We start from the raw sequence: 23,378 nt of genomic DNA on the forward strand, positions 1-23,378 counted from the left end.
TGTGACAAGGTGTAGATATAAATCTTAAATTTGCAGAATTTCTTCCATAATCTTTTATTTATTTGGCGACCCAAATAAAAGCTCCTGTGACCCACCTGTGGGTCACGACCCAGTGTTTGGGAATGTCTGCTTTATACTCAAAATTCATTATTTATTGTCACACCAGTTATTCGAGCACAATCATGTGGAAAAACCCACAATATAAAAATAACAGTAAGTAACAGAAAGACAAGTGAGTAATAAAACACAGACATAGACAGACAATAATAATAAAAAAAAGATTATTATTAAAAATTTTTATTATCAGATGAATTAAATAATGCATGTTGTATATTCAGGTCTGTGTGTCAACATGTGACGTTCAGGAACAGACCAACACTGCCACCGCCTGGTGTTTCACATGAGCTGCATCCAGTTTTTCACACAATAAACACAGTGAGTGGATCAGTCTGCATGCATGACAAGAGTCTGGAACAGATATTCTGAATTTTCTGCGATTTACATTAATTTCTGCACGTATCAGAGGTGCCACCGGACTCGTCTTCTTCTGTGGTGCTGAAATCTTGCTCAGTGTAAATCACAGGGAGCAGAAGCAGCGGCGGCGGCGGCGGCGGTTCAGACCCGCCCCTTTTCATTCAGTCCGGACGCATTTTCTTTCCTCCAATTGTGTCCGAGATGACGGCCAACAACAGCAGGTACAGGAGCCGCGCGCCCCGGTCAGGTAAGCTCCTGCAGGTAATTAACGAACCTGCCTGCCACGTGCCACAGCTGGTTGGTTAATGAAGCATCGATTAATGAGACTGTGATGATGTTTTCATGCTCTCCTCCTCCTCCTCCTCCTCTGGATGGATGGATGGATGATTTCTGCTCCACAAACCGACTCATGTCTGCTGGAATCTGGCTTCATGACGCACAGAGGATGCAGAGGTAAGACACACAAACAGAGGCGCGCGCGCGTGTGAGTGTGTGAGTGTGTGTGTGTGTGTGTGTGTGTGTGTGTGTTTATATTACAAAATAAAAGCCTCCTGCTGTGTCGCACCTGCAGGAACCAAGAGTGTCCCTTTGTTTTGCTGCTGTCAGTGACCCTGGTCAGTCTGTCGGGTTTCCCTCCTTTGTCCTCACTGTCAGTGAGCAGCTCATCACGTGCACGCTCACTTATTTTAATATTTGACACTATTTATTTCAATTCACTCATCTTTATACACTGTAATGTCTTTACACATCTGGAAACATCGCTTAGGTGCTGCAGAATAATCGATCAGTCAGTCCACAACAAATCATTTTCAAATAATTTCAGTCATTTTTCAAGCAAAAAAAGACAAACATCCAGTGATTGCAGCTGCTACAATCTGATTATTCTAGGGCTATAATAATGATAATTGATTAGTTATCAACTATTAAATTAATCAGTAAAGTATAAATAAATATAAATAATTCAAATATCACGATATTAAAGTAATGTAACTTGATTACTTTCCATTACTTTTGGATTATGTGGTGAAATTCTGTAGCCTAATATAATGTTTTGAATAATAATGATTATTTTCATAATTATTTCCTCAGTCAGTCAATTAGTTATTTGGTTCATGAAATATCAGAAAATGGTCAAAAATGTTGATCAAAGCTCAAGATGACGTCGTCAAATGTCTTGATTTGTCCACAATTGAAAAATATTCAGCTTACTGTCAGAAACCAGAAAATATTCACATTTAAGAGCTGGAATCAGAAAAATTTGACTTTTGTGAAAAAAAAAAAAAGACTATTATTATTCGATTATCAAAATAGTTGCAGATTAAGTTAATAGTTGATTAACAATAAATTAATTGTTAATAAATTATACTTATTTGTTAAATAACAAAAAATTATCTAATGTGGATTTACTTTAACCTTTAGGTCAGTCAGTACAAACATACTGTGCAAACTTTGTTCAAACCCTCAAAAACTTTATTTTAAATTGCTGCACAGATCCCAAACTTTTTCAAACCAAATATATCAGGCTGAATTCTGGGGGAATATTTGGAATTTTTGCATTTGATAGTAACATGGTTGGCTTTTATCTGAATATTTCACTCATATAGCTTCCATGAAAAGCTGGAAGCAGATTGATTATTGATTACTCTGCTGATTATTTTAGATGAAAAGTCAGAAAATAGCACATCAGTTTAGTTTTACTCTATATTTAGAATATTTTCTGTGCTTTATCTTGCTGTCAGACAGACTTTTCTGATGGGAAACCGCTGCTAGTCAAATATTGTTCTCTCCAAACCAACCAAACTCCATTGGCAAAATCAGTCATTTAACCTCACAGAACACAGGAGTTCCTGGTCTGTTGCTGGTCAGTTTGTTAGCTTGTTTGTGTCTTGCACTGTAACTAACATTTCATCGATAATTAATTGAGAAAATAATCAGCACAGTAATCAATAATGAATGGTATTCTATATTATTTTGTTCCAGCTTTTCATGTAAGCTATATGTTTGCACTTGAGATCTACATTTTCTAAATTTTTTGGTGGGTTTGAAGAAAGCATGCAGTTAGTTTCAGTCCAAACTATTCGTTTAGGGTTAGAAAAAAGGAGTAACCTGGACGTTTAGGTGGTGTCGTGTATAGAAGATCGAATGCACATCATTAGTAAACACACACGAAGGGAAAAATTAAGTGAAAATGTTATCTTTGTGAAACATTTTACAAAAGCTAAAGCAGAATCAGAGCTACTAGATGGAGCAGAACAGCACTACTGTCTGTGTTACATACAGCATCTTCTGAGTGTCTTTATTTTGAGATCTATATGCCCAAAATCCCACGAGCAGTTTCATAATGTTTCCTTCATCCTGCTTCACAGTTGAGTCTTTTCATGTGGTGTTGGACGGCAGCGCCGAGGCTGAGTCAGAGCAGCGGACACAGACGCAGCGTGGTGTTAGCCAGCAGTCTGGTTCTCTGTGATTTACTGATGTGTGTGTGGGTGTGACACACAAACGCATCCACAGAATAAATGTCAATATGGAAGCAATGAAACCAGGAAGAAAAGCAGGAATAAAACCAGAATAAAACCAGAATAAAACCAGAGATAAAACCAGGAATAAAACCAGAATAAAACCAGAATAAAACCAGGAATAAAACCAGAATAAAAGCAGGAATAAAACCAGAATAAAACCAGAATAAAACCAGAGATAAAACCAGGAATAAAACCAGAATAAAACCAGAATAAAACCAGAATAAAACCAGGAATAAAACCAGAGATAAAACCAGGAATAAAACCAGAGATAAAACCAGGAATAAAACCAGAATAAAACCAGGAATAAAACCAGAATAAAACCAGAATAAAACCAGAATAAAACCAGGAATAAAACCAGGAATAAAACCGGAATAAAACCAGGATTAAAACCAGAACTGAAGGAAAAACATGTCTGTATGTTAAGCTCCTGTTCTCTAAGTAATCAAGCTAATGTACACTTTGAGAAGTAAAGGGACAAACTAGAACCATAAAAGGTTCTTCAGCTTGGAGAACCCGTTTTGCTTTCTGGTAGAATTCTACCTAGAACAGAACATTAAGGGTAATACCTTACATGATACCCAGAATCCCCTATGTGAGGTCTACCCAGGACCCTCTCTTAGGGTTCTATCCAGAACATTTTATGTTTTTTATGTTCCGAGGGTTTTATCTGGAACGCAATCAGGGTTTTTTACTAAGAACGATCTTACATTCCAAGGGTTTTATTGAGCATGTACCCACGGGGTGTGACTGAGTACCTACCAAGGGGTTCTAATGAGAACCCTTTTATATACCAAGGGTTTTATCTAGGACAGTCAGGAGGTTCTACCAAGAACCCTCCTACATTCCAAGGGTTTTGTCTAGAACCCACCCAGAGGGCTCTGTTGATAACCTTTTTTATTTCAAGGGTTTAGTCTAGAACACACTCAGGGTTCTGCTGAGATCCTTTTTATATTCCAAGTGTTTAGCTAGAACTCACCCAGGGGGTTCTATTGAGAACCCTTTAGATTCTGAGGGTTTTATCTAGAATACAGTCAGGAGGTTCTATTGAGAACATTTTTATATTCCATGGGGTTTTTCTTGAATCCACCAAGGGTGTTCTGATGAGAACCCTTGATGAAAGAGTTCTTCAAAGATCTCAACAATCCTTGAAGAAAATGATTCATAATAGAACCCTTAGTCTTACAAAGAACCCTTGGCAAACCTTTCCTTCAAACAAGCCATCTTCAGAAGCAAATGGTTCTGGACAGAACCTCAGCCCCGCAGGAAGAACCCTCTTGGAACCCTTATTTGTGAGAGTGTAACTCTACATTAGATTTGGTATTAAAAGCTTTCTGTAAGTGGGAATATATGGAAAACCCTAATGCATGATGGGAAGAGCTGACCAGTCCACTTAGTTCACATCACACACCATCTGTCTCCTTCCAGTCTGTGTTTCATCCTCTTCCTCTGTAGTTTTAAGCTCCTCTTCTTCCTCCTCCTCCTCCTCCTCCTCCTCCTGAGCCAGTGGCAGCCTGCCACACTGTATTATGAACACTTGGGGGAACCGCGGGGCACGTTCTCAGTCTCTCTGCCACCCTCTCTCTCTGTGACTTCAATAAAACATGAAAGGAATCATGGGAATGTCCTACTAACACAGCGACTTTACCGCGCTGCAGCACCGAGCTGTGAGGGAAGATCTGACCCAGATTAGTCAGCCGTTATGATATATATATATATGTATACATATATATATATATACATATATATATATATACTGCCCTACATGTGACTATGATTGGTCTAAACTGAGTTATAACCTAAATGTGTGATTTCCATGAAAACAGCTTTTAAATTTGCAGTAACAACAAAATAGGCTTAAAAGCTAAAAACATAAAAGGTATATGTTCTTGGACTACACTACTCCTGCTGCACTCACTGCCATAGAAAGACAGCTAACTAGACTGTCTAGGTTGCTGTCACGCCCCTCAGCATCTCATATAGACACATCCGCCATCTTGCGGCGCTGCCATTGCTGCGGTGGCACGTCGTGTCCATTACCCTTGGTCTCTGCTGGCTGTGTCTAGAAGGGAACCTCAAATTTGTGAGACTCTTTTTCAAGATTTTGGCCAAAATGTTCACTCCTGCGAGATCTCGTGGATCTGAGGTTCCTTTCCAGACCACGTGTCTGCTGTTGCCTGCCGACAGTGACAACATGGGTAACTGGATTGACGATGTTAAACAGCGGCCCTCAGGAACTGATGAAGGTTAGACCTAAAACTAAAACCAGGTTTATTTTGCCCTGCTTTTTCTCTATAAATGAAAAATGTCCCATTTCATGAAATTACATTTTAGATGTTTAGTTTGTTTTTCCACACAATAAATAAGGCAGCAGATTAATCAATTCAGGATGGAGAAAGGGGAAAACTGCTAAACTTCTGTTAAAAATAACTTTGATAAATGAAAAAAAAGCCTATATGAGACATAAAATAAAAACATTACAACCTGTTTGGTTTGCTGTTGAGCCTAAAAATGTAAACCTAAAATGTAAACGTTAACCCCTTTTTTGCTTCTTTAGTTTCTGTTGAGTCACTACAACTAATTTATTTTTGTGTGTGATTGTTTGTAGGAAAAAGATTACGTTGGCTTTGCGACGCTGCCCAACCAGGTGCACAGGAAGTCAGTGAAAAAAGGCTTTGACTTCACTCTCATGGTGGCAGGTGAGAAATGAACTGTACGTTTTGTTCTAGCACAGCAGTTAGCAATGATAATGGAGGCAGATTTACTGACAAAATCCTTCTTTTTGGAACAGCTGGCTTTCAAATTCACACAGCTGTAAACAAAAGCTGTTTCTTCTGTCCAGTGACTGCTGATATTTTTAGCCAAAATGACAACTGTCAGTGGAAGAGTTGACTGTATCTAGCTAACGTGAGGTAATGCTAACGCTAAAACTCCATGATTGATTGAAGCAGACTTTAACTTTTCCAGCTCATTTGTTTTAAAGTAAGAATCCTCTAAAAGTGGCCTTGAATAGCATGTCCATGACTAATATATCATGCTAAAAGACTGAGGCTAACGCTAGAGTCAGTCCCAGTTGGCTTACACACAGAGGTTAAATGCATGTGTTAATGTTCTTCTTTTCAAACCGCATGTTTTAATTGTGCATGAGAAAATAAACTGAGGATGAGGAATAAGATGAGTTTACTAAACTATCTAATGAAAGTTTGTCTGGAGTTGTGGGAGAATAAAAGAGTGGGACAGAGCTGCTAACGTTAGCTTAACCTGTGATAACATGCATCTTCCTGCATATGTTCCAGTTCTGAAAAGGTATTTTTTAACATAACTCCACAAAATAATGTAGTGAACATTTTCCCTATTAGTTTGGAAAACTGATGATTCCCACACTGAACATTTCGTAATCTTTGTGTTTTTAAAATATTTCAAGTTTGCATCAAGTTTCATGTCTGTCTCATATAATATTTTGTGTACAAACCAGTCAGTCAGATGCTAACATTGGCTGCCAGCACTGGAAAGCAGTCTGTTTAATCCATTCGTTGCACTTTTGCTCTTCAATTTTTGTGCCGTAAAGGCTGTTTTCCCTCTTAATACGGCCTCATGTGCACCACTTCTGCACGTGGATCCAGTCCAAAGCCGTCTTCACACAGAAAGACTAAAACCCAGGCAGGATGTCCTTGTCGTGAGGCAGCTTTACCACCACACCTCCGCACCATCTCAGTCTTCTTCACAAGTTTCGTGTGTCCTGTGAAAATGACTGGCTCTGATAAATGTTCATCTTGCAGATAAGACAGATAAGTCACAAAGCTCTCGTCCAAAAAACGGTCTGCATTTAATTACACTTTAAATCCATCTGTTAAATATTCAGAAGCATGAGCCAAGATAGAAAAAACAGTAAGAGCAGAATCCCTGCAGTTTGAACGATGCTGGAGGATAAGCTAAATTTCTTAATATTGTGCTATTAAACAATTTTGAGTCCATTAAGTGCCCATTATGATGACAGCTAGATTGACTTTGGTTTTGTGAATTTATTTCTCTTATAATGGTTTTTAAATGAGCACAAAAACAGTTGGAGGTTCATGTTCATGTCTAGAAAGCAAAAAACACCAATGTGATGTTTGAGTTAAATTCATTCTGTAGAAGTGTGTCTCAGTCTGTCTGCTCAAACTAGATTTCAAACTGTCTCTGAAGTGTCCGCGTCAGTAAAATACTGCTTTTACATTAAAGACTGAGTCAGCAACATTTAATGAGATCAAATACAATAATACACCAGCCACAGGGGACATGTTACTGTCTTTAGTACTGTTACTTTAAGTAACAAGTAAATTTTTGCTGATTTCGATGCAGGAGTTTTCCTTGTATATATTAAAGAAAGGATTATTTTCTCCACTATCGTTTCCCATGAAAAGTAACGGTACGTATGAGAGTCTTTCCAAATATCATTGCCTGGTTACTCAAGATAATCCACATACTTTGTTGTGAGCAGTTTCATGTAGGAACAGGGGTCATGATTTTTGGAAAGAGACACTGGTTTTCCAAAATTTCAAATGTATTTTTTTGGTGCTTTGAGCAAAACAATCCAAGTGGCATTTACTCCCATTACATTGGAGAGAAGGCTGACATCTCTAGCTGATATCTCCAAAACTTTGCAACTTACCTAAAAGAAAATTAGATGGATAAATAGCTCTACAGGCCAGGGGAATTATATGTATTTTTTTTAATTTTGGGGAGAACTGTCCCTTTAATTGAGGCTGTGGCTCTGCCTTTTCAAAATTCACTAAAGTCGAATGACCACAGTCTAAAGCCAAAATGATACTTTCCCCGTCCACAAGTACATGAAGGTCCACTAGGGTCCATGTGACGTGAATTTCATCATGAGAGTGTGTACGTCTCGGCCCTGTGCAGACATCCGCTTACCTCCAATTTGTGTTTTTCTGCAGACCTGTCCCCAGTGTGTCCACTTGATTTGTAGATTACTCCAAAATGCTGAATTTTGCAAATGCAAAATTTACTTTAGACTTGTCAACTAGTGTAACAGTAAGAAAACGCTCAAAAAGCAGTTAAAATTTAGCTCAATTTCTCAATTGATCATGTTAAACACACTATGAAAATACTGTGTGTATTAAGAGCCATTTGAAGCTGTTAATCACAGTCTACAATCAGCCAGTCGTATTTTAAATGCTGCTGAAATGTTAACCTACAAATCATGACAACAGCTCATTAAATGCTTCACCTTTTCAGACCCAAAAAGATCACAGAGTCTGCATGTGAACGACGTTGTTTACCTGAAGCTGATGTTAGCTGCCTCACAGTGTGGCTAATGTTAGCAGTGTTAGCAGCTGCTCTGCTTGCAGGTTAATGTCCATGTCTGTGCAGAATGTGGGTACATGAGCGGTCATATACCAGGTTATTCTGGCACAGCCTACATTCAAACTTATTGTAATTGTCTAGACTTGGGGCATTGGGGCATTTGTGCTGAGCGAAAGGAGCTGCTGACTGACGGGGAAGCAGCCCCAAATAGTGGTGGACACCTGCATAACACCTTACAGACAACAGTTAACTGGCGTTGTGCATGACTAAAATATTGATAAATAGTTTAATAGACCAGTATTTCTGGTGCCAACTAGCAAGGAAGCAAACCACACAAACCTGGTACAAACAAAACTACCACATGTCTCTGGTGTCTTTAGATGTCCGTGCATGCGTCCATTTGAGAGTAGAGAGAGAGACATTCCAGCCTTGACCTGATCCTGATGTGTAAATTTGGTGGAGTGCTCCTTTAATGATGCGCTTTTCTGTGTATTTGTGTGTGTTACAGGTGAGTCTGGTCTGGGTAAATCCACTCTGGTGAACAGCCTGTTCCTCACTGATCTGCATAAAGACAGAAAACTGCTCAATGCAGAGGGTGAGTCACCAACCAATGAGATGGTCTGATCACCACACCCACTGATCTCAGTTCAGACTGTGAGGACCTGCAGCGGAGACAGACTTTATTATTATTATTTACATTTGGTCTTTTTGACCCGCAGAGCGAATCAGTCAGACGGTGGAGATCACAAAGCACACAGTGGACATCGAGGAGAAGGGGGTGAAGCTCAAACTGACCATCGTGGACACCCCGGGTTTTGGAGACGCTGTCAACAACACTGAGTGGTGAGAGTTCACTCTGTGAGATCCGGTCAGTAACTGCAGCTTTGGAGGCTCAGATGGTAAATAATATGAGGAGGTGGGAGCTGCTTTCTACAGCCTGAAGTTAGGTGAACTTCTCCCCTACACACCGCTTACTGTTTCTGACCCTTCCTTCTCAGCTCCGTCTCTCTGAGTCTTCACCCACGTATAAAATAAAAGCGCTGCAATTCTTCTATTCAGCAAGAGAATCAAAGAAGCTGCTGCTTTTCTTTTAAACACTGGCCTGATATTTTACATGCTTACTAAGACTGTTCAGCGTGCACGTTCCCCTGAGGACAGCAACCAGTAAAGGATGAGGCTGGTGATACTCTGTTTTTTTATTATAGTCCACAAACCTCATGAAAAGACCAAAATCAACGTGTCGGTTCATCTCTCAGTACTTCCTGACTTCCTGTTTCTCGCTCTCTGCTCCAAGCCTATTGGTTCACTGTGAATTTAAATCTTATAATCATATAATTTCATGTTTAAAAAAGATTCAGTAAAATTCTAAAATAGTTGCTTACTGTACTTTTTATCAAACAAACAGGAGGAAATACTCTTTTATCTGGAACCCACCTAGGAGGTTCTACAGAGAACTCTTTAATATTCCAAGGGTTTGATTTAGAACCCACCCAAGGTTTTTTACTGAGAACCCTTTTACATTATAGTACAAAGAACTCTTGATAAAAGAATGGAATGGAATGTAAAACCTCAGAGAACCCTTTTGGAACCTTTTTCCCTAAAAGGGTACAATGAGTAAAGACTAAAACTGTGTCTGTATTTTCTGATGCTCGTCTCTTGTCTTAATTTGTTGTAAAAGTGTCCGTTACACTTTTATTTATTATTCTCTGATCAAATCAAACATCATTCTTATTTTTTTAAACTTACTGCAGAAACATGTCAGAAAATCCTTTGTCTCAGCTGAAGTAAAAAAAAAACTACATAACAAAAAAAGAGAGAAGTGAGAGAATTATGTGGCACTTTTAAAGCGAAAATCACACATTTCTTCACAAACAGGAGAAAGAACACAGATCAATAGAACAGAGGCAGTGAGAGAGTGTGAAATATAATTAATGTCCTGAAGAATTCAAATCGATATCGTGGCTCTGGACCAAAGGAAACAAGCTGACAGGGCCGAGAAAATAAGAAGCACATGATGCATTGAGCATTATGGGATTACAGAAAGAGAACTCATTTATGTTGGGTTCTAGGTAGAACTCTTTGAAAGGGTTCCAAGTGAAACTTTTATAAAAGGTTCTACCAGGACCCCAAAAGGGTTATCTTATGAGGCCAAAGCCAAAGAACCTTTATGGTTCTAGTTATCCCCTTTATTTCTATGAGTGTGGTTTGGATTCATCGTGGGTCTTCTAAACAAAATGTTTTGATAAAATCCTAAATAAAAAGTTTTAAGTTCCACCCTGAGGTTCTGTTTTCTAATGAAGTGGATAAAATGACTCCACAGAAGTGTGTTGTTTTAACGGCTGCTGTTCCCTGAAGGTTAGAGAACATCAGTCTGTTCTCAGTTTGGGTCCCACTGTGTGAAAACTGCTCACTAAAGCAGTGATACCTTCATCTCCTGCTGTTCAGCTGAGCTGCTGCAGGACCGACTCCCCAAACAGAACACCAGCAGTGATGAGGAGGAACAACAAGAACGTTCTCCTGTATTATGGAAACACAACTACACTCAGAAAGGGGATTACTAGAACCATAAAGGGTTAGGGTTAGGGCTAGGAGAACCGTTTTTGGTTGCTGGTAGAGCATTTTATAAAGGTTCTACTCTAAACCCTTTCAGAGAGTTCTCCCTAGAACCCAACATATACCATATAATAGAACCATTGGTGAACGTTTCCAGCCAGAGCTCCCTATGAGAGGTTCTACAGAGAACCCAGACAGGATAATGATTACACCCTGAACCCTCTTTGGGGGTTTTATCCAGAACCTTTCCACCTTGAAAGAGTGCTAACAAGAACCCACCCAGGGGGTTCTACTGAGAACACTTTTATAGTCTAAGGGTTTTATTTAGAGCCAGCCTAGGAGATTCTACTGAGAACACTTTTATATTCCTTGAGGAATTTTATCTAGAACCCATCCAGGAGGTTCAGCTAAGAACCTTTTAATATTCCAAAGCTTTTATCTGGAATCCATCCTGGGGGTTCCACTGAGAACACTTTTATATTCCAAAGGATTTGTCTAGAACGAACCCAGAGGGTTCTACCCAGAACCCTCTAACATTCCAAACGTTTTATCACGAGCCCACCCAGGGGATTTAATGGAGAACCTGTCTGCATTATAGTACAAAGAACCCTTGATAAAAGAATTCTTCGATGATTTCAACAATCTTTCTTCCAAAAAGTGTTCTTTGGATGAACGTGTTCTTAATGGAACCCTTACCCGGTCTTACAAAGAACTCTTGAGGAACCCTTTCTTCTTACTTTAATAGAATGTAGGTAGGTTTGTAGTAAAAACAGAAGAACATTTACAGACTGTTTGTGTTCTGCAGCTGGAGGGCGGTCACAGATTACATCGACCAACAGTTTGAGAACTACTTCAGAGACGAGAGCGGACTGAACAGGAAGAACATCCAGGACAACAGAGTCCACTGCTGTCTGTACTTCATACCTCCTTTTGGACACGGGTAATAGACGCAGAACACAGAACACGGTAGAACACACGCTCATCACAGGGGATTGATGAACATGGATGTATTAACACGCTCAGTTAAAGTTCTTGTGTTCTCCTGCAGGCTTCGTCCAGTTGATATAGAGTTCATGAAGGCCCTGCAGGATAAAGTTAATGTTGTTCCTCTCATCGCTAAAGCCGACTGCCTCACTCCCACTGAGATCAAGAAACTCAAAGAGCGGGTAAGACCACTAATATACAGTAATATACATGTAGATTACATAAATAATCCATGACCACCACATCTGAGCACTCTACCTAAAGTATGAGATATGATGTAAACTCTCTTTTTTTATAATGTATGTACGCAATATAAGCTGAATTTACGCTCTGACCTTTCTGTCTGTGCAGCATCTGTTTTTGCTGCCGGCTATTCAGTGTTTTCATTAATATTTCTGCACTGAATTAAAGCCACAAAGATGTCTCTGCATTTGCATAAATACAGTAGATGTCTGGCTAAAACTGGAAAGAATATAATATATTGCTGTAAAGGAATTTTTATTATTTATTTGCATTTGCATTAACTGTTAATCCATTACTTTTAACTAACCTGTTACAGGGTTTATCACTAACTTTTAGCTAACTACTTCAACAGTCAGTTACTTTTAGCTAACAATTCTGACCATTTACCATTAGATAACTATTTCAACAGTTATTCGGTACTTTGAAACAAGTATTTCAAACATTCATCCATTACATTATCCATTAATTAACCCATTAACCCAATTCATTATTTTTAGCAAACTATTTTAAACAAACAGCTACTCTGACTCCGTCAAAGTTAAAAACTACACGTACCAACTCCTCTAAAGCTCACTAATAAATAGTTTGGATCTTTTTTTAAAAAAATCCATAAATGAACAGAAATGTAAAAACAACATTTTGTGGCGGGCGACTTTCTGCAAAGACACGTTAACCACATCCTGACTTCAGCTCTGCACTCAACAACAGACATGTCGATCCTGTCAGCCTGAAAAAGAGAATAAGCACGGTTCTCAAAATGCTGAACTATTCCAAATACTTGGATTGAATCAAACTTTTAAATGTTCTTTTTAGGTTTTGAAAAAAGAATCTCTAATAAGTACTTTTGTATGCCTTGATTTGAATGTACATAAGTTCTGGTTGGCCGCTTAAACAATCATGCTTAATCGCTCTGAAACAGACAAATATATAGATATTCTGAGTTGTTAAAATTGGACTAGAGGGATAAACAGTTCAGTTAAGAAGTATGGAAATAAGCAGCGAGCGTCGGTGCAGATTTGGGTTCAGTTTCAGTTAATTTTAGAGGTGGATGACTCAGACGTTTCTCCTCAGAGACTTTATCTGGACCGAGTTGTAATGCCAGTGATTCCTCCTGAATTTTAGCCCTCAGTGGGAGGCTGTGTGTGTGTGTGTGTTATCCATCACATCCCTCATGTGTGTGTTGTCCTTTTAGCTGAGGGAGGAGATAGATAAGTACGGGATAAAGATCTACCAGTTCCCTGACTGCGACTCCGATGAGGACGAGGAGTTCAAGCGACAAGATAAAGAGCTGAAGGTGAGCTCCCCTCTGATCTGAGGAGTCTGAATCACAACGTTCATCTCTGATCTTTAGGTTAAAAGGCGTTTTCGTTTCCTGCATTGATGGAAAATAACTGAGTACATTTACTCTAGGGCTGCAACTAAAGATTATTGTTATTGTTGATTATTTTCTTGATTAATTGATTAGTTATTTGGTCTATAAAATGTCAGAAAATTATGAAAAATCTCGATCAGAGTTTCCTAAAGCCAGTATGTGCAACATGTGGTGATAACTGACTCAGATTGATGTGCAGCTTACTGGTTATTATAATTTCACCAAAGATCACCACTACAACACTTTTTCAACCTATTTGGCCGTTTATTTCCGTCCTTAACTCTAATATGTGTATTCTTTAATCATTTAATCAGCTGATCTTTCCACACAGCCCCTGGCAACTGCAAATACTCCCTGGGTGGGAATTTACTGCATTAATTATAACTGATGGCAGTTATAATAATATAATTTAAGTAAAGGATGTGAATTCTTGACTGTTTTGTGATGCAGGAGAGCACTCCGTTCGCAGTGATCGGCAGCAACACCGTGGTAGAAGCTCGAGGTCAGAGAGTGAGAGGGAGGCTCTACCCGTGGGGCATCGTGGAGGGTGAGAAACTCTCCGCAGCTGCCTGTGCAAACTCTCTGCAGCCGTTTTTGATGTTTCAGTAACCGTGGCAACACTAATTATCAGCAACGGACCGGCCCTGATGTTAATCTCTTCCTGTGTGCAGTGGAGAACCCGTCCCACTGCGACTTTGTGAAGCTGAGGACCATCCTGATCAGAACCCACATGCACGACCTGAAGGACATCACCAGCGACCTTCACTACGAGAACTACAGAGCCCAGTGCATCCAGACCATGACCAGGTGTGTGTCTGTGTGTGTGTGTGTGTGTGTGTGTGTGTGTGTGTGTGTGTGTGTGTGTGTGTGCAAACTGCAAGGAAGACTTAATCAAATACAGAAATGGTGAAACTAGAACAGGTGTGCATTCATCACTGGAGCGGTGCATGAACAGGACTTCAAAACCCACACCAGTGGTAGGAAGAAAGCAGTCTGTGGGCTGAATCCGGTTCTCCAGCAAAAGTATTCAGACCGCTGACATGAGCTGAAGTGTTTCCAAAAAAAACAGTTTGGAAATTTGTTATTAAGTTATATAAACTTGATATCACCTGCAAACATGCAGGATTGCTTGTTTCACCTGTGCAAGACAGCATGCATTGTCCATTTAGTACGTTCACCTTAATGAATATGCTATATGGAACATTTCTACTCTAGTGTGCAAAATACTGGGAGGAGAAAGTGCAAATTCTTCTTGAAAATCATCTTCAGACTGAGATCAGTTGTCATTTTCCACAGTTATTCTTAGTAGATCACACACAAAAGTGCAATATGTTAAACATTCAATTTAGTATTCGTTATTTGGGATCTTCCTAAATCAGGCCCATATTGTGGAGGAACTTAAATTTGAATACACTCCTCAGGAAAACACAAATAACACAGCTGATACAGATATTTCTTCTGTCTGAAGCTGCTCATTACCATCAGAGTGAAGAATGTAATCTAACCCAGGCCAAAGTTTTCCTGGCACTCACTCACTTGCACAGAAAGTTGGACAGTAAAAGGACACTGGAGAGATTTCAGTCCTTGGCAGAAACAGTGGATGTAAACAGTGAACTTGATTTGTATTGAAGGCACGACTGTTCTGCCCCAAGTGGAGGAGAGAGGGATGAATGAAGATGTACAGGTTTTCTATGAACTGACCATTTTATGGGACCTTCAAACCTGAACTAATACATCACAGAGAACATTGTTTTGTTGTGAAAGATGTGTCACCTTTGCATGGGGATGCAGTTACGAACAGGGACTCATTCAGAAGTTCTCTTTGGACCCTTTTGAGATTTCAGGCATCAGCAAGTTTCTGAAAGTTGAATTCAGACAACGAAGACAAACAAGAAGATGTCATCTTTGTGAAGCTATGAATTTGCATTTTAAGACGCTGTGAATGACGGGTCGGCCATGACCGAAAGAAAGAAAGACACTGTGGATACAAACAGCTGAAATGGGTTCTGAGGTGTAGTTGTGCAGAAAGGAGGCAGTTGAGGTGGTTCGGGCATCTCGTAATGATGCCACCTGCTCACCTTGCAAGGGAGGAGTTTCAGGCACGTCCAGCTGAGAGGAGGCCAGGGGGCAGACCGAGGACTAGGTGGAGGGATTATACCCCCACCCCGGCCTGGGAACGCCTCGGGATCCCCCAGTCAGAGCTGGTTGGAACTTTTTCCTCTGCGACCCGACTTCAGATAAGTGGTTGGATGAATGGATGGCTGAATTTTTATAATGATAATATTTCAAATGACACAGTTGTGAAAGAGTGTTCAGCTGAATCTCCCCTCAGCTTTTTGGAGCTTCATAGTGAGTTTCAGCTCATTGTTGATCTGTCTGGCCCACAACTTTATTGATTCCCTCTCACAGCTCTGGCAGTGTAATGTTCGGCTGCAGCAGGCAGATATTTTCAGAGAAAAAAGCTTTAAAGTCTGCATAGAGTGAAAAGGGAGTTTTTCTTCTTGACACATTATACATGTTAGAACATGTGTGCTGAAAATACCTTAAAGACAGAACTATGTAGAACTATGTAGTACTGAATTGTGGAGGTTGACCGTTAAACTGTTAGTGATTTCTGTGTTCAGGATTTTTGGGGCGGACCTTAAATAAGGCTCAGTGACCTGTGGTCCCCACAACACTATACTAAACCCCACGAACCACCACCGCCTCCCCCTCGCCTCACCCTCCATAACGTTCAGTTACAAACGCACCTTCTGTGGCTCCCTCAGCTCAGCAACAACACTTCAAAGACGACACAGTATAAGTTATTGGCCAACATATCACACTTGATACCACATATATTGTAATGGCTCAGGACCTGCTGCTGCTGTGGCAGAACAAGAAAAGCGGTGGAAAGATACGGTTATTGCTGCTGTGCGCCTGTTCGGGTTCCCTGCGAGGACATCTTCACTCGGTGGTTCGGAGGGTTACACCCCTGGCTCCCATGAGCAATCGGCCCAGTCACTGTGGAAGGCGTTCAGAGGTTGTTTGTGGGGCAGAGAGGTGTGTGTGTGTGTGTGTGTGTGTCCATCATGGCAGGTTATCTGGAGCCCCACAGCCGCAAGTTGGCTTTTGGGATTTTGGAGGCAGGGATGGAATAGACGATGGCTAATGTCTCTCCTCCTGTCTTTGTCTCTCATTTAACCAAAAATTAAAAAGTAGAGCAAAGTAGAGTGAAAGTTTGAGGAAAGTGTAGCTTGTGTTGAAGCCTCGCTCTTCTAAAAACTCACTGTACACAGCCTGCTCAGCTAACGGGTCAGGTATTCCCTCAGGAGTTGGTGGAGACCAAAAACAGAGCTGAAAGAGAGTGAATATGGACTGAAATTTATCAGGTGGACATTTCTGTTTTTTCTGACTTGGGCTCCCCTCAGTGGTAGTATCAGAAAAGACACTTGGGACATGATGGATGACCTATATTCGTCATGCACACCGCCAATTTTCAGCAGTTTTCACTCTGATCGTCTCGTTTGGCTGCAAAAACAACCTGAATAATTCAAAGGGTGTTATAATCATCACACTTCTACCCATGGAGACTTTTCCCTCCTCACATTTTCATGACTGTAACACAACTGAGAATAAACAAAGAGGAATAATTCTGTGCCAGCTGATTTCCATACTGCAGCGAAACAAATGAAACCCCAGTGTCTCGCTCTTGTCATCCTCCATGTTTATCTGTCATCTTACAGTAAGATGAACGCTGATAAGCGGGTGGAGAGCCCCATCCCGCTGCTGCCGCTGTCCACGCCCGACGTGGAGACGGAGAAACTCATCAAAATGAAAGATGAAGAGGTGAGTGACTCCTTAATAAACCTCAAACGCTGAATGATGCAGCTGAGCAGGTGTTACGTAACTGAGATGCCGATGTGAAATGATGAGCCACATGTGTTGTTATGTAAGCCGTCTCTTATCCGACTCTTGTTCCCTTTTCTCTGTCTTTGTCATTATCTGTGCAGCTGAGGAGGATGCAGCAGATGCTTCAGAAGATGCAGCAGCAGATGCACGAGCAGGAACTGTGACCTCTGACCTCTTAATTCACATTTTTTGACCTTGTATTTAAAATAATCAAACACATAGCACTGACTTCTCTTCAGGGGATGAGATGAAGAAATCCTTAGATAATTTCAGGCAGTATTTCACCTGATTCTGAAAACACAGTCACAGACACACAGTAGATAATCGACAGCATGCTGGAAAATGTATTCCGACCTCATTTAAATGTTTTTAGCATTGTAAAAACTTTCATAAACTTAGCTTTTTTAATGCAGTCATTAGCCAAGTGAGTGTAGTTAGGCAATATAGAGTAGATTGCACTTTGTTACCTTTAGATCACAGTAGATTTCCGAGTGTGTTTTCTACTTGAAGTACTAAATGAGACAAATGCACTGGGCCCTCAGTTAATTTACTGGTTTATGCACTGATCGTTTGGGCTCCTGCTGCATGTGTGGAGTGACGCCTACATTTAAAAGTTGCTGATGGTTTTAATTTTGGTTTTGGTGGCATGTGCACTTTCTGAGTGGTTGGTCACTGTTGGTTTTTGCTATATAACTGTATTTATATAACACTTTTCAAAAGAAGAAATCACAAAATTCTTCTCAGACAACACAAAACCAAAAGGTATGATGCAATGAAAATAATTAAGGTTAAAATGAGGAAAATTTAACACATGAAAAAAGAGCAAATGCACTCAAAGCACAGAATAAAAACTCTTGTTTTAGTGTCATTTGCAGTTATGGCAAGATGTCGCTGCTGTTTCAGTGGCACACACTACTTTCCCACTGTTGTATGACAGTTCATACTGATATATGTCACTGCTGACTGCTGCTATATTGCTGCTGTGTGTCATGTAAAAACTGTATCACTGTTGTTTCAGTGAAGAATGACACTTTTCACTGACATCTACAGTGTGAAACTGAGAGGTAATTCACTTACTAGCCATCTTTCCATCAAACTGTCAAGTGAACTTGAAGCACCTTTTGAAAAGCAAAGAGAAAATCCAAATTATGTGCCTTTCCATCAACTGGTTTTGAGCAAATAAACTATTCTACCAAAGCAGAGTTTCATCAGAAGTTGGTGGTGTAGGCCATGTTACATCAGGTCTGTAAAGGTCGCAAACTGGAAACAAAACCAGGTGTTTGCCAACAGCCAATAAGAGTCAGAGAAGAAGAGGAAAATTTAAAAAAAATCTTAATCAAAATCTTCTTCTTCTTCGTCTCTCAGAACGGAAACAGCTAATCAGCTCACCATCTGAACTTACTTGGAAAAAGTGTTTCCATCTCTTTAACTCTGTAGAAAAAAACACCTCAAGTAAGTTTTTTTTTTAATTTGCAGTTTACATCAACCTTTTGTAGAGCAATACTTCAAACTGTTTATAAAAGTACACTTAGGGAAACATGACTATTACAGAAAAGCATTTACCAGATCAGTGTCATTTGCCTGCTTTACTGGTAGGGTAGCAAAGCTAATGAAGCTAGCTGTGGCTAATATGGCTAAGAGTGAGCGTAGCTTTGGACAGTGTTTCACAAATGGAAGGGAATGCCAGCCATTGTACCGAGCGCAGTCCCAAATCCTTCAGCTGAAATCAGTCAACAGACTCTTACAGGCAACTGAGAAGAGTTAAGTTACAATCCGTTCAGACGCTGGTGAGACAAAGTGATTAATCAGATTTGTCCACCAAGGGCTAATTTAGTGTGTCTGCGAGCAGCGAAAGCCTGCATCAGAATTTAGGAACCAAACTCCCACAGTGTGACTGCAGAAAAAAAAAAACACAGCTACAAACCAACCAGTCATAACAGACATATGGCTCTATAACAACAGTGACATACCATCAGCCTCTTCTAAACCCCGGTGCTGCAGTGTGTGTGTGTGTGTGTGTGCGTGCTCGTGCATATATTTTCTCTGACTACGAGGAGTTTTCACTCAGCGTGGTCGTCAGTAAAGCCATGTTAATGTACACATTCTTCAGATAATCCCATCCTTATATAAAACCTTTAACCATGCATTTTCTGAGAAGTGTACAATCATAAAGGAGAATTCATGTAAAAACAGTCCTACGTACAGTACAATAACTCCAGAACACGTGTTTTTGAATTTGTGTGTATAATAATATAACAATCAGTATTTCTCAATATCCCATATCTATACATACGGTATGTTACAGATGTGATTCAGTGACCGTGTCGGGGGGATTTAGAAATGTAAGCCTAATGGTGCAGAGTCAGTGCTTAATACTGACCCACATATCTGCAGAGGAACTGTCACAACTGAAGAAAATCCCAACAATATATTAACTTTGTGATAATATTGTAATAACTTTTGTTTGTATGGCACTTTTTAAAAACTGGGCCATGAAGTGCTTTACAGTAAAACAAGGGCAAAGGGTTAAAAAAAAAAAATTAAATAAAATCTTTGTTTTCAACTAAAAGTGTCTGTCATCTGTTGTCAATAAGTAAACATGGGCATGGACTATTAATTGAGGTTGTGGAGAATTACCTTTTTGTTTAATATTATTTTTAAATGACAAAATTGTCAAAGTTGTATTTAAAGTTGTCTCACTGCAATTTAAAGCCACAGCTAAATCTGTAACTTGTAAGGACCTTTGTTTTAATATAGAAAATCACTGTAAAAAGAAAAAATTTAAAGGCAACTGTCCACACTCAATTTTTGAGTTTTGAATCAAACTTATGTTTTGGAAAAAAGTAATAAACATTGAAGTCTCATAAATTTTAATCTTTTGTTGAGATAATTTACATTTCCTTATTAGATAAACTTGAATCTTTGAGATTTAGAAACAAAAAAAATGTTGAGTTCTCATTAAAATCAAAGAATAGTCATTAATTATTTAATATTTCCAGTGCAACCATGTTTTGGGGTTTCTTAAAACTCAAATATTCAAGTTAATTTAAAGAAGAGGTGTAAATTCTCTGAACTTTAAAACAGAAATTATGGTAGGATAGGACAAAACCCCTTTTTGGCCACCTGGGGGCAGCAGAATGAGATGGTGGACACAATAATGACATATTATCACCTCAAAATAACAAATATTGACTAATACTTACGTGTTTTAAAGGATTACATCAAATTCCCTCAAGTCACAAAGTGGCACACTGACCAATCAAGATAACAGTTAACAACAGCTCACATTATCTACGAGGTAAAATCACTGTTTTTGCTTTCTTACAGAAACCCTGGCCTTACTTTCTCAGGTCGTGCCATCACAATGTAATATTTAATTATTTTTGGTGTCAGTCCTTAAGACTACAGCTATGCTAGCGGCTCTGTCAGAATTTAAAGCCCAGATTAAATGAATAATACCTTCATAACCCTTTGAAAATCTCATCACCAGTCACTTTTTGTGCCTATTTACATGCTTAAAAAAATCATTCTTTGTACTATTAAATCAAAATCCTTGAAAATCCAATCATGTTTCCTGCTGTAAAACAAGATGATGCGTAGCTCAGTTAGCCATGCAGCGAAGTTAGCTGACTTAGCCCAAATACATAAAAATATGGAAAAATATATGGACTCCGATTTCTATTTCATGTGGAGGGCACTGCTTTGAGCTAAATGCTAACAACAGTGTGCTGATACTGCTTGCAGGTGTAATGTTCACCATCATTGTTTAAGCTGTTAGCATGCTAACATTAGCTATGAAGCATTTAACACTCAGAAGTCACATAATACCATGACTCTCTCCCTCTAAAAGCAAACATACCCTTGGAGCTAAATGCTAACGTCACCATGCTAACATACTGATATTTAATTGGTTTAATGTTCACTAGTTTAGGATGTTAGCATGCTAACATTAGCTACGTACCAGTGAAAGTAGAATTAAAAGAATTAAAATTAAACAAAGTAGAATTTCAGCAGTACAGCCGGTTCTTAAACCATCTGAAGTTGATAACCTGATGGTCAAATTCTGCATGAGTGTTGACATTAAAACAGTTTCTGAGTTTGAATTGGCGCCATTTTGGCAAGACTTTGAAGTTAAATCAAGGGGGTTTGAGGACCCATAAAAATGTGAGGCGGGCCCTGCGGAGCTCCCTGTCACCGCCTGGTGTTGTAAATATATCTGTGAAGGGGGCTGGACGACCCGGAGTGGCAGCGGTGGAGACATGAAATATATCCCGTGTTTGAGCTCGTGTTTTGGGGTGTTTTTCACGGTGTAAGGAAGCTGAACAGGGTCAATACAGGTTACGTAAGTTGATGTGCGGATCAGTCGCCCGTCGGTCAGTGTGACTCCGGGCAGAGGCGGGGATGGAGCGGAGCGAAGGGGACGAAAATAATGAGAGCAGCTCGTCCCAACAGACCACCATGTGGAAACAGTTTCAAGCCCGAGCAAAGCCGCTGCTCAGCCCCAAGCTGGGCTCCAGAGACCCGGAGGAGAAGAAGGAGCGGGGCGGCTGGATGTTCAAGAAGATGAAGAGGAAGGAAAACGTCGTCCTGGACCGGGTGATCTCCTCCTCACAGCCCGACCTGCTCTTCTCCTCCGCTCAGCTGGAGGAGGCTCAGCTCTGCGGCAAAGCGGCCGCGAAGCCGTCCTCCAAGCACCAGTCCTCCGGCCCCAACAAGCCCACGGTGGCTCAACTGGTGCAATCCCACCATAAGAGCTCCTCTTTGGGGTCTGCGTGCCTGGAGAGGCTGGCCGAGGCACCGCGCGGCGGCAGCGGCAGCGGAGAAGGAGGAAGCGGCGAAGCGGCAACAGCTGCTGCGGCAGCAGAACAACAGCTGGAGAAGAAGGATGAAGAGCAGCCGGTGAGCTCCAGGCTTTTACATGTTGTGCTTTTACCTTATAATATAACCGTCATCAGTAGAGCTGCAACGGTTGATTCATTATAAATTGATTATTAAATCAATCAGCAACTATTTTGATAATTGATTAATCAGCTTGAAAAGAAAAAAGTTAAAGTTCTAGGGTCCTAAATGTGAACATTTTCTAGCTTCTTTACTCCTTTATGGCGGTAAATTCAATATTTTTGGGTTGTGTGCGAAACAAAGCATTTGAGGACATCATCATGGGCTTTAGGGAACATTCATTAACATTTTTACTTTTTTCTGACATTTTAAAACAAACATCTATTAATAAATAAATTAATATATTACGTTATGACACTTTTATAGGTAAATACAAACAAATACACAAACCAACAATGAAAAGATTTAATTTTTTATTATTTTTTGTAATTTTTGCTTTTTTTAATTTTAATATTTACTTTTATTTACTTTTTTTTTTTATATCACAATTATTATGTAGTGACTCATTATGCAGAGAGGCTGCGACTAGAACTATATAGATGGGTATTTTATTTTTTATTATCAATAAATCTGCTGATTATTTGCTCAAGTAATGATTGGTTAACCTCCTAATCATTTCAGTCAATAAATAATAAGGACACATGCTGTTCCTGTCATTAGAATTAAAGGGATAGTTCACCTCAAAGTCTAAAATACATATTTTTCCTCTCACCTGTAGTGCTGTTCATCCATCTAGAGTTTTACAAAATAATTTGGGGGGATTTTAAGCCTTTATTTTGATAGGACAGATGAATCTCTGACATGAAAGGGGGAGGGAGAGTGGAGGGGGGATTACATGCAGGAAAGGGCTGCAGGCGGGAGTTGAACCCATGACAAACAAGATCAGTTTATGGTTTCTTCTCCTCTTTCTCAGTTTTCTTCCTTGCACACCAGAAGCCATGCCCCCGTGTTCATAGTGTCAGAAAATATATATCTACATCCTGACATCTGACCATCAGTCGGTCAGCTGAGCGATGTGGACGAGGGACACCATGACGTGGACTGTCCCTCAGTGCAGCCCAGTCCAGTGTGGCTATAATGACTTTTACAGATGAAACAATGATAAATGAGGCACAATTAAATTTTAATTGTTTTTATTAACA

The 23,378-nt window shown here is 39.8% G+C and overlaps 2 protein-coding genes across 3 annotated transcripts in view; both read left to right on the forward strand.

Annotated features, from left to right (window-relative positions):
• Positions 1-299: 299 nt before the first annotated feature.
• On the forward strand, positions 300-18,714 carry septin5b (septin 5b). 2 transcript variants are annotated; one of them, XM_084746395.1, is made up of 12 exons: positions 300-435; positions 524-927; positions 5,599-5,689; positions 8,803-8,889; positions 9,014-9,137; positions 11,653-11,787; positions 11,896-12,013; positions 13,267-13,368; positions 13,897-13,993; positions 14,118-14,253; positions 17,172-17,274; positions 17,439-18,714. In XM_084746395.1, the coding sequence occupies exons 3-12, from the start codon at positions 5,680-5,682 to the stop codon at positions 17,499-17,501; spliced, it is 975 nt and encodes a 324-aa protein (XP_084602521.1). In that variant the 5' UTR covers positions 300-435; positions 524-927; positions 5,599-5,679; the 3' UTR covers positions 17,502-18,714. The 2 variants fall into 2 exon arrangements, with proteins under 2 accessions (XP_084602521.1, XP_084602520.1); XM_084746394.1 differs by having other exon boundaries at positions 361-927.
• Positions 18,715-21,550: 2,836 nt separating this feature from the next.
• The window catches only part of mctp1b (multiple C2 domains, transmembrane 1b), a 32,776-nt gene continuing 30,948 nt past the window's right edge, over positions 21,551-23,378 (forward strand). The window contains exon 1 of the mRNA XM_084746396.1: positions 21,551-22,236. Within this exon, the coding sequence (XP_084602522.1) occupies positions 21,739-22,236 (498 nt within the window). The 5' untranslated portion in view covers positions 21,551-21,738. The remainder of the gene's footprint in view (positions 22,237-23,378) is intronic.

The sequence above is a fragment of the Lutjanus erythropterus genome, chromosome 20 (genome assembly GCF_056507025.1).
Source record: "Lutjanus erythropterus isolate fLutEry1 chromosome 20, fLutEry1.hap2, whole genome shotgun sequence".
Taxonomy (NCBI): domain Eukaryota; kingdom Metazoa; phylum Chordata; class Actinopteri; order Lutjaniformes; family Lutjanidae; genus Lutjanus; species Lutjanus erythropterus.

Bases quoted from the DNA above. Each gene is read 5' to 3' on its own strand.
- septin5b (XM_084746395.1), top strand. The intron at 8,890-9,013 runs GTGAGTCACCAA...TTTGACCCGCAG, and splicing joins AAAACTGCTCAATGCAGAGG to AGCGAATCAGTCAGACGGTG. The intron at 12,014-13,266 runs GTAAGACCACTA...TTGTCCTTTTAG, and splicing joins TCAAGAAACTCAAAGAGCGG to CTGAGGGAGGAGATAGATAA.